The 15,317-nt window shown below is 40.1% G+C and overlaps 1 protein-coding gene across 3 annotated transcripts in view; it reads right to left on the bottom strand.

Annotated features, from left to right (window-relative positions):
• The window catches only part of TGFB2 (transforming growth factor beta 2), an 82,882-nt gene that overhangs the window by 4,921 nt on the left and 62,644 nt on the right, over nt 1-15,317 (bottom strand). For 2 of the 3 annotated variants that reach the window (XM_060091429.1, XM_060091427.1), the window contains 4 exons: nt 4,435-4,567; nt 4,201-4,311; nt 2,491-2,668; nt 971-1,124 (listed from right to left, as the gene is read on the bottom strand). In XM_060091429.1, the coding sequence (XP_059947412.1) occupies nt 971-1,124; nt 2,491-2,668; nt 4,201-4,311; nt 4,435-4,567 (576 nt within the window). The remainder of the gene's footprint in view (nt 1-970; nt 1,125-2,490; nt 2,669-4,200; nt 4,312-4,434; nt 4,568-15,317) is intronic. The other variant, XM_060091428.1, reaches the window with a different exon arrangement.

Below are 15,317 nucleotides of genomic sequence, written 5' to 3' on the forward strand. Positions count from 1 at the left end.
TTTTCAGATTCTTTTCCCTTATACATTGTTACAAAATATTGAGTATAGTTCTCTGTGCTATACAGTAGGTCCTTGTTGTTTATTTATTTTATATATAGCACTACAGGATGGGACAAGATAACTTATGAAGTCCTTTCCATCTCTAAAAATCCTCCATGACTAGGCACCAGGAAGACGCATTTGGACAAATATCATTATTACATAGAAAAAGTCTTTGCTAATCTGGGCTGGGAACCCATGGCATCCAATCCAGGACCTGCCTTCTGAATTAGCCTTCATTCCTCATTGAAGTAACTTAATAAAATATTCAGATTCTCATTTACTTTGGGTTATATTCAAAACGACTGGGAGATACTGATTTTCAAATCACTGTTACATATATCATCTTTATGTTCTTCACATCCACTCTCGAGTTGGACATTATTATTTCAAAAATAATTTTTAATACAGACATTCCTTTTTACTGATAAGAAAACTGAGGTTCAGAGAAGTTAAATGATTTTATAACTGTCATACACTAGTGAATCCCTCTGCCAAAGCATCTACTGAAGTCCTCAATGTTCTTTCAAATATGACAGTCCCTGATGAAGGTGATAACGGATCCTTTTTTTAGCTGGAGACCTGGGTCCCTGCACATCTTAACAGCACATGACACTAAGTGATATATTGATCCTACCTATTTATGTTTACAGCTGTTAAGAATATAAAACAAAGACAAAATTAAACTGTCCTCAAGTTGCTTGTAATCTAATTGGGAAGGCCAGACATACTGTCCAAACTCATCAGTGTTACTTTCTGAGTTCACCTACAGATTACATTTTTTTCTCATCATTCAAACCGGTGTCTCCAGCACCCATTTACGTGTGATGACAAAAGGGCACCAGGCTATTTAGAATTCATGTGGAAATATTATCAGCAGGTACATATTAGCAGCCCGAGAATAGAAGAGACAAGTGAGGCCCGTACTTACCCTACTGTGCTGAGTGTCTGAGCTCCACAGATACGGGCACGCTCCAGCACAGAAGTTGGCATTGTACCCTTTAGGCTCATGTATCCATTTCCACCCAAGATCCCTCTTGAAATCAATGTAAAGTGGGCGTAGGCAACAATTATCCTGCACATTTCTGATAAAAGAAAGAGCAACGGAGATTTCGAAGCTGATTTCACCCCAATCCCCCTGCCCCTCATCCCAAACCAGGAAAATGACTCGTTCATTTATTCAACAAATATGTATGAGCAAATACCACGGGCCAGGTTTTAATGGTTGAACTGCAATCTCAAGAGACTGTCATGATGAGGTGTGATGGTGATTCGCTGGACTCCCTTGCGAGTTCTATGCCCCGACCCGCTTATCTGTGACCTCAAAAATCAAACCCTTCCCTTAAATGATGAGATATAAGCAGAGACGTGGCAGACGGAGACCAAGCCCCTTCCAACCTACAGTGCACAGTTTTGCCATCCATCCTCTATTGCCTTTTCAAATGCAAAATGGATGAAGTACAATAGGTATTTACAGAGAACAATCTAAGGTATTTTCCTTTGAGAAGAAATCCTTTAATTCATTTCCTGTTCCTGGATCTAGGAATGAACCAGAGATCAAGAAACACAGAGTCTTACTTAGAGCAACCACTGGTTCTGGCAACCAAAAAACACCCTTTTTCTTGTGAACTCAGACACTTTGAGCACTTTATCAGTGAGGACCCCTCACCACCCCACAGCTCCTACCACACTTGCTAAGAAACCACAGAAAAGGGGAACTCCCTGGTGGTCCAGTGGTTAGGACTCCCAATGCAGGGGGCATGAGTTCAATCCCTGGTCAGGAAATTAAGATCCCCACAAGCCACTAAGGCCCCCGCAAGCTGCACCTGTGGCACGGCCAAAAGAAAAACGAAAAAGAAAAAAATACAGAAGAACATTCACACTTTCCCTCCATGAATTCATGTGGAAATGGGAGATAAATTTATGTTACCCTCCTTTCTCATATTCTCTAGTAAAAGACACGACAAATAGCATCCTTCTTCTGTCTCTCTCATCACTGTTACTATGAAGAAGGTTTGACCATGGGTACCTTGCAGGGAGAGTGAAGGCTTCTACAGGTGGTGAGTCTCCCCAGTTAGGGACCCGCCATCCTGCACCTCAAATCAACCTAACTTTGCTCTGGGGAACAGACAGCTCCTTTTCTTCTTCAGCCTCAAAGTACTTCGGAGGGATTTGGGAAAAAAGTTCAGGGGGCTAGTTTTCTCCCTTCACAGTAGATTCATTGTTAAAGAACTGATGAATACAGCATAGAAATAACTGTTTAAACCCCCGGAAAGGATGATGTTACGAAATACGATGGCTCTACTTTTCTAGTCCTGGTTTTATGCAATGAGTTGCAGTTCAAGTCCATTTTTAGGAAAAAAAAAAAGAAAAGAAAAGAAAAAGGGGGCAAAAGCAGTACAAAAGTTAAACAAACACAGTTACTTTTTGTTTTCTTTTTATTTCCTTTACCTAAAGCAATAGGCTGCATCCAAAGCACGCTTCTTCCGCCGGTTGGACTGTTGTGACTCAAGTCTGTAGGAGGGTAACAACATTAGCAGGAGATGTGGGGTCTTCCCACTGTTTTTTTTCCTAGTGGACTTTATTGTTTTCTGATCACCACTCGTATATGTGGAGGTGCCATCAATACCTTGAAAAAATGCATTCGGGTAATAAACATTTAGCTTCACCTTCATCAAATAGAATCAGCCATATCTTTTTTTTTTCTTTGTCTATTGTCACAAATAGCAGTGATGACCACACAGCAGCAGCAGCTGGCTCACTCCCCATGGCAATGGATAGGACTAGTGCAGGTGACAAGGAACACGGCTAAATGGGACTCATGTCAGAAGGCATTTCAGTGTCCAAGGCAGGGCCTGTTGGTTATGAAAGTCACTACAGAAGAAGTATTTGACCACTAGTCCAAGGGCAGTCTCGACTGTTTATTTTAGTCAGTCCTCAGTGTAGGCTCTGCTCAACCCCTCAACGACTGATGACACGGCCATAGGACGTGTCACCTGCTGGTCCCCTCTCTTCCTAGGACTGCTCAAGTCAATAGACTTCCCTGATGAACCTAAACTGAGACTTACACCAAATTGCAGTGAATGAGGTTCAAGTGAAACAGAAGTCACCCACCCTTACCTAATGCTATTTTGGGAAGCTGTGAAGAAAGGGTTTTTTTCATTGATTTTATGACATTCTCAACACCTTCCTGATTCCATCTGAGATGGAGAAACTCAAGCTCCCCAAAGCACACTCAGGAGACTGCCAGCTTAAGCATTTAATCTCCATACTCTAGAGAATCATGACTAGGTTAGAGACTGAAATAGATCTCTAGACCGCTGGGAGTATTTTTCCATGAGCAAGGCCCACTGGAGCCTTCTGCCAATGGATGGAGGTCCCAGGTGGGGTGAGTTAGGAAAGGGCCATCAGCTCCCTAACCTGGTGGTGTGGAGCCAGTGCTGCGCCCACAATTGGTCCAGACTCCCCTCTCACCTCTTGTCCTCCAACGACTTGTTATCTAACATAAGACATGACTTGAACCCTTGGCATCTCCTCATCCTCTTTGACTTTTGGCTAATTCACTAAAAGGTGAGCAAGACTAGGGGGGGCAACTAAAACCTTGTTATGTGTTTATAAACTATTATGAAAGTCTGATAAGGAAGCCACTTGGAATATTGGGCACCAGCTAGAAAAGGGGGTGTGTTCTGGTACAGGCCAGGTTAGTTACAGAGGCTGTGGTGGGAGAGGACGTTCTCTGTGAGATACAGTGGTGGCTTCCCGACAACGTTGGGTTTTGGGGGGGATAATCAATGGATGTCCTTGAATGCATGTGATCTTCTTCTTCTGTAATATTAGCATAGATGGAATGTTGGTTTGCTCAAGTGAAGAATAAAGGGCTGAACAGGCTATTTAAGAGTCTGGAAGGTTGGTAAGTCTGTCAGTTAGTACTGCCAAGTCATCACGGGGCATTGAGCAGCATAAACTGGGAAGGAATCCCTTTCTTCCAATCCTTTCTGCCTTCATATATATTTCCCCAACCATATCTTTGCCCAAACAAATGAAACTCTCCAGGCCTCACCCAGCCATCTCATTTTCACATGCAAACTGACCTCATCCCCCCAGAAGGTTATCAACAGAGGCCCTTCCCTCCCCCACCTCATACGTCCCAGTTTCAGTTACCTGCAAATCGTGCTTCTAGTTCTTCACTTTTGTTGGGGATGATGTAATTATTCGATGGTACAAAGGTGCAGCAGGGACAGTGTAAACTTATTTTAAATCCCAGATTCCTGTCTGGAAAACATTAAGTTAAGGAGGTCATTTTTCTGTGCATCTAATACCCCTCAATCTGCAATCAACTTGCAATAACTTAGGATCACTGAACATCGAAGGAGGAGAACAGAGGGCGGTGGTCACCTTTATGGTGGAGCCATTCGTGAACAGCATCAGTGACGTCGAAGGAGAGCCATTCACCTTCTGCTCTGGTTTTCACGACTTTGCTGTCGATGTAGCGCTGGGTTGGAGATGTTAAATCTTTGGATTTGAGAATCTAGAGGAGGAAAGGGCAAGTGAAAAAAGCTCAGCTGGCATACTGACAGCATGACTAAACACAAACCATTAACAGTATTCCAGTTCATTATCTAAATTTAGTCCCACTCCAGTCTATCCATGTATTGTCATCTCACTAGCATGTCCACATGCAGAAAAACATAACACCAGGCCATGTGCCATGAAAAACAGAGCTACTAAATCAGCTGTGTGTTATGATAAAGGTGACAGGAACCATAAAGTCAAGTGTCTCAAAGAAAGTGACAGTAATTATTTTCCTCTACTGACATACTTTGCATGATTTCAGCCATAAATTCTATGCTATTAAGTTAATGGTTTTGTTGCCCTGCTTCCCTGCTTATTTCATTTGGGGAGCTGGGATGTGGGGAGGGGCTGGAGGATGGGTCCAGGTCAGAGGATCCAGGCTCACCCTCAGAAGGCTCTGAATTATAAATCTTCTTCTAATAGAGAGAGAAATGTCCTAACCTTGGTTCCTAGATCCACCGCCATTAAAATATGTGGCACGCCTCAGCTTTTGAGGTAGGTCTTGAGCTGGGATTTTTACCCTCCCTGTGACTTGTTATGATTTATAAAAATATTCCATATCCCGCAGACAAAGAATAAATTTGGGCAGGAGCCGTCTGGCACAGTGTGGAGGGAGAGTTTGAAAGGAAATCAGCCTGAACGCTGAGAATTTAGAAGGATGCATTTATTTCAAAAAAGTTAAGAGTAACTGCAGTATGTTCTTAGGTTTCTATAGGAAGTGAACATTTTAGGTTGGGTTTTTTTCTTTAATTCTGTCTGTCTTTAAATGATACTCTTTTATGAACCCATCAAACCACGACCCTAAGTCTCCAAGAACTATATTAAATCCCTACCCAAACCTGTATCCTGCCTTTCCTCAGTACTTACGGGCTCAAGCCCTGTTGTTTTATACTTCCTTTCCTGAGATTGAGTCTAACCGTTCTGTGGTCATTTCATATATACATGTTTGGTCTCTCCAACAAGTTCATAAACCCTCCCAGGGCAAGGATCATGTCTTCAATTTGATATCATTTCAAAGCACAGCACTCGATTTAATCAATGTCTATTAAATGACTGCCTGCATATCTAGAAGACTGATTTATTCTCCTTTAAACCTTGTAAAAAAAAAAGCATAATCTCCCTGCTGATTTTACAATGCACTTTCCTTCCATGTGTGCACATAATTTGTTTCAAGTAGTTTGACAACAAACGCTTCCTGGAACATCTGGCATTATAGTGGACTTTTTTTTTTTCTGGATTGAGTAAGTATAGAAAAGGGGGAAAAATCATACAATTGGACTTCGGGTACCCTCATGAATTTTAAACCAACCCTACCCTACAAACCTGCCCCTAAGGTCCAGCAAAGCCCACGAGGGAAGAGAATCTTGGGGCAATCATGATGTTACCATAGGCAAGAGATGCCCTTTGTGAGTCAATGACTTAAGGGCTGGGCATATGAGCTCTGAGCTTGGAACATACTATTGCATTTAATTTAGTCCTGAAAACATTCTTGTCAGGTAGATGAAGGAAAGTGAGACTCAGAGAGGTTAAGTAACTTGCCCAAAGCTTCACAGTGAATGAGTGATTTAAAGCAACCCCAGGTCATTTTTCCTCCTTCAATGCTGGATTTTTGAAGACCAAAAGAGTTGTGGGAGTCAGGCTGGATTATGGTCCACCCCACCCCTTCCCAGATGCCAGGGAACACTCAATGACAGAGGCAAACATTTCTAATAAGCTTAGAGTAAATGTTGGTACAAGTTGAAAATATCCCATGTGGAACACATATGCAGTTAATGCTGATAAAAACCTATAATTTTCCAGATATAACCTGACAGCAGTCAATCCTCTGGAAATGAAACCTTGCCTTGAAAACACTCCTAGTTGGGCAAATAAGACACTCCTTTATCCAATTCAGAATAAACAGTAAAATTCACCTAACACAGGATAACAATGGTGAAACAATAGTTGAGAAGAAGTTTCAGGCATTTCCATCTGCCTCGTTGACTAAAGACTAGTAACATTCCCCAAACTCACTTTTCTGTCTTTAAATTTCTTCCCCTACCTGACTTTCTATAATGATGCATTATTTCATAATGCTTTGTGTATTTATTTGCTTTGTTCCTAATTAGCATGGTGTATATCTTATTCATCTTTATATCCCTAACACACACAGACACACTGTCTAGAATGAAACATTGCTTTCATTGTTGAATTAATTACATATGATAAATATATATCTATATCATATAGCAAATATCTACAATATCTATGAGATATATGTGTATATATCTCATATCTTAAGACACCACATATACACACATGCCTGTATACATGTATGTATACACATGTATGTGTATACACAATCTCACTAAAAACACAGAACTTTATTTTTAAAGTCATGACCACATTGACCAAGTGGGCAGAAAAAAACACACACTGGCAAATCTATGGAAATTTTTCATCTCATACAGAAGAAGTAAATCTAGATTATCTGGCTTTAAAAGCAGATGAAAGGGGAGCAAAGAGATTCTGAATTTCTTTTCTTTTTAAATCTCCTTAGAAGATAAGTGCTTCCTCAGTCACAGAACACTGGTAAGTTCTGACACTGGACAACTTCATACTCTCACACAGGGGAAAGGTCCTCCATATCTTTTTACTAGTTCAAGAACAGGCCAGTTGAAACCACCCAAGAAAGATAGCTAGTGAGCTACATAATTCTGAAATAGAGAAGTGACTTTGGTCTTGTGGGTTTGTTGTCTTGAACTTTATGGCCAAGTAGTTCTTAAACCCACTTGTTGCAGTTTAACTCTATTCTTTCTTATCCAGCCCTCAGTGGAAACAGGAAACAGCTGCTTTCCATCACTCATAGAATATCCCTCATATTCTTGGAGACTATTATTAAGTCCCCCTCAGCATGCTCAGTCTCCCTCTCTAAGCTAAATAAACCCAGTTCCTTTAGCCCATATTTAGAGGGGCAATTTCCCAAACCTTTAATCATTTGGGTCACCAACAAGGATGGATGATGCTGTATAAAAGTACTCCTCCTACAGCTTGGTGATTTCATTTCAGAACTGGCTAGAAAACCTTTTAATCACATCCCAAAGTCTTTTTTTTTTTTTTTTGAACATCTTTATTGGAGTATAATTGCTCTACAATGGTGTGTTAGTTTCTGCTTTATAACAAAGTGAATCAGTTATACATATACATATGTTCCCATATCTCTTCCCTCTTGCGTCTCCCTCCCTCCCACCCTCCCTATCCCACCCTTCTAGGTGGTCACAAACCACTGAGCTGATCTCCCTGTGCTATGCAGCTGCTTCCCAGTAGCTATCTATTTTACATTTGGTAGTGTATATATGTCCATGCCACTCTCTCGCTTTGTCACAGCTTACCCTTCCCCCTCCCCATATCCTCAAGTCTTGAATCTTAACCTGAATGTATTTTCTTTCTAAGAAAGAAAGAATTATTTCTTTCCCTATTCTTTGTTTATCTTCCATTTATCACCCATGCTAGGTGAAGCTGTAAGGGAAGAAAATTAACCTACGGCTCTTATCGATTAGAACTTTCTTAAATTCAAGAGTTGATACAAAAATGACCACCTCAGTCAACTTCCCATTCTATTTTAGCCTTTGCTGTGGACCTTTTTCCAGTCTCCCAACAAGTGTATTGAATTTTAACAGTCCTGGATGTGCAGCTGGTTTTTTTTTTTTTTTCTAGAGCCACAGTCATTTCTAAATTCCTTTATATATCTTATCATGACAAAGGTAATTTAATTGAATGGTAAAAGCTCTCTTAACTGGCCTCCATTTGACTGGACAGATTAACCAATATTCTCCATTTGTTCTGTAATAGGTATTGGCTGATGCCCAGAGCACCCTGGGGCTTATTGCCAGAAAGCTACTCTCTAGTATGTTACAAGGACTTCTGGTCATATCAGTTGAGTTGCGTGCTTAGCAAGTATCAATTGTATATGTTTCTAAACCTGTTTATGATTGTTGGACTTGATATTGTATTTTTTTGACCACGCAACATGCGGGATCTTAGTTCCCCAACCAGGGATTGAACCCGCACCCCCCACATTGGAAGTGTGGAGTCTTAACCACTGGACCACCAGGGAATCCATGATATTGTAATTATACAAGTTAATTAGATGGTCTAGAAACTGATGAAATATAGGACCAAACGTAAAGAGAGCTGTTGCTTCTGTGAGAACCAAGCTGAATGCCTTAGAAAGTCTTCATAAAGACAAGTTGCTTAGAAAAATTTTTTTTTTGAAAAACAGTTTGGTGGGTCCTCAGAAAAGGTAAACATGAAATTACCATATGATCTAGCAAATCTACTGCTAGGTATATACCTAAAAGAATTGAAAATAGGGACTCAAACAGATACTTGTACACCAATGTTCATAGCAGCATTAATCACAATAGTTGAATGACGAAAACAACCCAAGTGTCCATCAACAGATATATGGATAAACAAAATGGAGTATATACATACAATAGAATATTATTCAGCCATGAAAAGTAATGAAATGCTGACATATTACAGCATGGATGAATCTTGAAAACTTTATGCCAAGTAAAATAAGCCAGACACAAAAGGACAAATATTGTACAATTTCACTTATATGAGATAACTAGAATAGGCAAATTCATGAAGGTATAAAGTAGAATTAGAGGCTACCAGGGGCTGAGGGTATTTGGGAATGGGGAGTTATTTTTTATGGGCACAGAGTTTCCATTTAGGATAATGAAAAATTTCTGGAAATGGATAGCAGTGATGGTTGTACAACATTATAAAGTTACTTGATGCCTCTGAATAGTATACTTTAAAAAATGGTTAAGGTAAATTTTATGTTATGTATATTTTACCACAATATATTTTTTTTCTAATTTTAGATGTGGGAGAGATAACTATCAAAGAAGGAAATAATATGTTAAAAATCTAGAAGGATCCTGCACTCGGTTTGCTTAGCAATTGTCCTGAAACGTCTCTCTCTTCTTCAAAGAAACTAAAAACAAGAAAGTATTGATGATGCACTATGGATGTGGTTTAGGCAAAAAAATAAGACATGGACTGGCAATAGGCAGAGCCACAGTCAATGAAAAGTCCTCGGTATTTTATAAAAAACTCAGCATTTAAATTGTGTTGGTGTGTGTGTGTGTTGTACATATATATATATACACATATATATGTTTTAAATTAAAATATAAAGTTTGCCCCCCAACTCATGTTTTTATAATTCCCTGCTTTAACTGACTTTTTTGTCTTTACATAACAGAACAACAACTGTTCCTGATTGAATTAGAAGAGAGCTTCTAATATATTAAAAATGAGATTTAGCTGTCTCTTGCTTAGCTACCACCCACAGCCATGCTTGAATGGTACCTTCATTATGTTATTGATATATACACATTATCTGTAATATGTGTAAAATACCCACATATCGCCTTTGGCAAAGCTCTCAGTTCTTCCCTGAATTACAAAACTCCCTACACAAAAGGATCCATTCATCTCTCTGCCACTGGAAACCAGCCAATCAGGGAGTGGGGAGAGGCAAAAGTCGCTAATGTTACCCAATAGTTTAGGGCCACAAGAGAGGAAAAAAGAAAAAAGAAACAGAACTCTAGATGCAAAATTATAGCCAGAGGAGAGCTTAGTCTTAAAGGAATAATGCTATAAATCAACTCAGGATTTGGCTCAGACCTCGTGAAAGACACCTCTTCCATTCCTATGAGACATCGCAAAAAAACTATAAGAAAGCATTGGGGATTCGACTTTACTTTCCATATTCAGACATCAACAGATCTACAGAAGGACCCAGGGGCCCATTCAACCAGACTTCTAATGGAAAGAGAAATTTAACAATAGGGCTGGAGAGAAAAACTGACACCAGGTTAACAAGTGTGGGCCCATCTTGTTCCTTTTAAATGTTTTTAATGTACTTAATGTTTAAATATATTTCAGTGTTTAAAATGTTTGCAGTGGTGTGCACGGAGTGATGAGGAAATGCTGAATTAAACGTTCACTCCACTGGCTCTGAGCACCATTCTCTTAGATCTGCCTCACCTCACGCACTAAGGTCCATGTCATGAAACACGTGTCAGAGAGGCACTTAGGGGTCGTCTCTCCAACCCCAAACAATTCATCCTCTAACATCTCTGGCTTTATCTGAAGACCTCTCATGACAGTGAACTTGCTACTTGTTGAGAAAGATCATCCCACTTTGGGCCAACTGGTAGGTTGAAATTTTTCTTTATCTTGGACTTAAACTTTCCATCAACTCGTTAATAATAGTACCATTGCCTCACTTTCATACAGTGATCTTAGCTTTTCAAAAATGTGAAACATTTTCACATTTTTCAGTCTTCACAAAACCCTGTGAGGCCGACATCCTAGCCCTTATTATCTCAATACTACAGCAGGAGGAGAAGAAGCCTGAAGGACTTATCTGAGTTACCAAAGCCCTGTAGGAAAAGCCTGGAAACATCTTGCCCTGTCCATACCAGTTGAGGGGGCTTTTGAACATTGTACGTATTTTGCTCTCTGGAACAAGATGAAAAATTCTCTTTCTTCTCTATGTCAGCCCCCCATTACAGGAGATGGCTTCCCCCAACTTATTCCTTTAAGACAAGGTTTGTGGTACTTTCCACCCTTGTCAAGCCCCTTTTCAATGTCCCTCTTAAAATCAGTTCCTCAACAAATTCAAGGTACAGTCTAGCAGAATATGGCGAATACACAGAATATGCCAAATGGGGAGGGGGGGAGCCTCATGCTTCCCTTGTTCTGGTCACTATTTTTAATGCAAACTATTTATTTTTGGCAGGAGCCACATCACATCATTGATTCCAAACTTTTTGTAAAATAAAACCTTTGTTCTTACACAAATCATTCAGATTTTCCACCCCAAGTCCTTTCTTGGGAAAGACATGGAATAAAGACAAAGAAATGAACGAAGACAAAGAGAGAAGGAAGGTTGGTTTTTCTAACCAGTGGTTCTCCAACTTTAGCCTGCATTAGACACATCTGGAGGGCTTATTAAAACATCTATAGAGTTTCTGATTTAATAGGGATGAGGCTGGGGCACAAGAATTTGCATTTCTAACATGTTCCTAGGTGATGCACAAGCTGCTGGTCTAAGGGCCACTTGGAGAACTACTGTTCTAGTCTATGTTGATGCAATTCATTTTTGAACCTAAATGCAAATTCCACATATATCTCCGTTAACTTTGAACTTCTTATCTGAGCTGGGTTTTTAGCATTTTAGAATCTCTCTGAACCTTGTTTGCTCTTCAACATCTAAACTATCCTTGCCATAGTACCAACCACTGTGCATGCAATGTCTTCATCAGCTTGATGATAACAGTATTAAATTGTATAGAGCCAAAGCCATAACCTGGTGCTGTATCCATAGTTACTTCTTTTCTGGTTGGTCTTGTTTTCTTTAATCAACATCCTGTCGTGTGTTGTATACAGCAGAACAAAGTAGAACTTCACTAGTGTACGTAAGGTGTGAGGTCCAGTTTAAGCCAGAGTCCTGCCCATCTTTGTGGATCCATTCCATAGCCTCTGTGGTTCCTTAGGTTTCTTTGAAGAACCCATGGTGCTTGCCAAGTGCCTTTGGAAATCATTAGTGTAGGGAAAAGGCTCATAGGTTTTGAAGTCAGGCAAACATAAACCATCACTTCCTTAGTATGATAATCTCTAGGTCCATCCATGTTGCTGCAAATGGCATTATTTCATTCTTTTTTATGGCTGAGTAGTATTCCATTGTATATATGTACCACATCTTCTTTATCCATTCATCTGTCAGTGTTGACTTAGGTTGTTTCTGTGTCTTGGCTACTGTAAAAAGTGCTGCTATGAACACTGAGATGCATGTATCTTTTCCAGTTAGAGTTTTCTCTATATATATGCCCAGGAGTGGGATTGCAGGATCATATAGTAATTCTATGTTTAGTTTTTTAAGGAACCTCCATATTGTTCTCCATAGTGGCTGTACCAATTTACATTCCCACCAACAGTGTAGGAGGGTTCCCTTTTCTCTACACTCTCTCCAGCATTTGTTATTTGTGGACTTCTTAATGATGGCCATTCTGACTGCTGTGAGGTGATACCTCACTGTAGTTCTGATTTGCATTTCTCTAATAATTAGGGGTGTTGAGCATCTTTGCATGTGCACATGCCTGTCTTCTTAGGACACTGACCATATAGGATTAGAGGCCTACCCTACTCCGGTGTAACCTCATGTTAATTTAACTAATTACATCTGCAACGAGCCTGTTTCCAAATAAGGTCATGTTATGGGCTGCTGAAGGTCAGGACATCCACATATCTTGTTTTTTTTTTTTTTTTTTTTTTGTGATACACGGGTCTCTCCCTGTTGTGGCCTCTCCCGTTGCGGAGCACAGGTTCCGTACATGCAGGCTCAGCAGCCATGGCTCACGGGCCCAGCCGCTCCGCGGCATGTGGGATCTTCTCAGACCGGGGCACGAACCCGTGTCCCCTGCATCGGCAGGCAGTCTCTCAACCACTGCACCACCAGGGAAGCCCCACATATCTTTTTTGAAGGGACACAATTCAACCTATAACAGTAGGTGTTCATGCATTACTGTGGGTTGTGTAGGTTCTGATGCTTGATCTGAAGGGGAAGTTCTTCAAAGCAAAAAACACTCCTTTCTTATTCTTCCACAGAGTTTTTTCCACTGTAGTTTACACAGTCCATCCTTGGTAAATCCTTATTGACTAACAGACTTCATTAGAAAGACATATATGATCAAGTGACATACAAGCCGCTGAACAATCAGACATTTATAGTGATAGAAACTACTTCTCAGAATTTTACACATACACGTGGACATACACCTCACAGAGACTTCATAGATAAACAAACAGACAGACATCTATATCTATATATCCATATCTGTATCTATCTATCTATGATGACAAAGAATCACCTGACAATGTAAATAATTTTATACGTATTTTACCCTTTCTACTTAACATATTTTCTTGTGGGAATGAAAATGACGAGAAAAAGCAAGAAAGTAGAATTTCCAAGTACTAGAAAGTGGAGTCTTAGAATCAGAACTGGGTAAACTCCTTCTCTTCCACTGAGGCATAAACATAGCCCTTTGTCCCTGTTCAATTTTAGACTCCCTGAACAGCACTGGGTCACCTTGGGCGTGTCTAACAAACTGACACACTGCATGATTACCCTTCGGAAAGTGGCCTAACAGACCCAGCTCTTACCCTACTTCTCCCATTACCACGTCCTGTAATTGCCGTGGCCCCTTTGTGACTGCATCCCTCTAAGAGGTCGTAAGGAATGCATACTTCACAAGAGCTTCACAAGAGCCTGCATAGCACACACTTATGGAATACACATCAGCTTCAAAAGAAAGACTCACATTAAAAATACAGTCTCTTTGGAGCTGAGATATCTACATTATTATGTCCCGATATTAACTCTTTCTCATTATAGTACAACGTAATGTACATTGGTATGTTTCTGTATTACACAGATCCATGTGCAGTAAAAGTATGGCATACAGAGGTCTTTAATGACCTTTATGGAAATGACATCAGCAAGCTACATGCACACACTCACACACATACACACACACAGGAAAGCCTCTCCTCTGTGATGAAAACACCTCATAATTCCCTATTTTTTCCTTCACTTTTTTCATTCTCCACACACGGGCCTTTGTGCTGACTGCACATGTGCATAAGCAAGCAAATGCATCTCTACAGGTCTGAGGGATGAAGGAGTCCTTTGTGTAAACAGAAGTCTCTGTGATGCTGCAGCTCGACCTCATTCACAAGAGCATCAGATATAAATCACACAGCAGAGAAAACGATTCAACCAGACACAAGTCACATCTGCACAGGCAAGGAAAGAGGCATGTGCCACACAACAGTCAATGATGGAATCTGATGAGAAATGAAGTCAAGACCACAGGTCAAGTCAGTCCTTGGGACCAAACCACACAGCTCAGTCCTAAGGATGTTAATAATTACCCAGTTGTTTCCTACCACGGGGGGAATGAGTGTCCCCAACAAAACTTCGAGCTGCCATATCTTCTGATTTTCTCATTTGATATCCCCTTCCAATTCTGCTCTGACTAAACACAGACACACACATACTTAGGGAACACACTTCCAACCCCCTTTTCCTTCTTCCAGGCTCCCAACAACCCACATGACCTGTACTGTAATTCAAGTCCCTGCTTATCTTCAGCTGAGCCCTTTAATTTAGAGGGTGTGATTCTAAAGTAATGAATCTAAAAAAATAAAGAGCATGGTTTTTCTACCATGTTTATGGGTTATCCAAGAGGATCAGTTTCATTACTGTATTATATATATATATGTATTTTTCCTACATGGTTATTATTCACTTAACCAGAAGTAGCTCCGAATAAGTAACAGAAAATGGGTAGCTATCAACATTGTTTTCTTCATTAATAGCTACCGAGGTATCTTTAAAACAAATCTAGCAGAATTTCCAAATCCAAATAATTGATGTTTCTCAAGAGTCCCCTGATGATGTTACACACTTATTTCCACAATGTTCCTTGTACTCAACTCTTTTTCTTTAAATTTTTATCGGAGTAGAGTTGATTTAAAATGTTGTGTTAGTTGCAGGTGTACAACAAAGTGATGCAGTTATAAACATATATAATCCTTGTACTTAACTCTTATTTTGAAATGTTTCTTCGATGTAT

The sequence above is a fragment of the Mesoplodon densirostris genome, chromosome 2 (genome assembly GCF_025265405.1).
Source record: "Mesoplodon densirostris isolate mMesDen1 chromosome 2, mMesDen1 primary haplotype, whole genome shotgun sequence".
In the NCBI taxonomy this organism is placed as follows: Eukaryota; Metazoa; Chordata; class Mammalia; order Artiodactyla; family Ziphiidae; genus Mesoplodon; species Mesoplodon densirostris.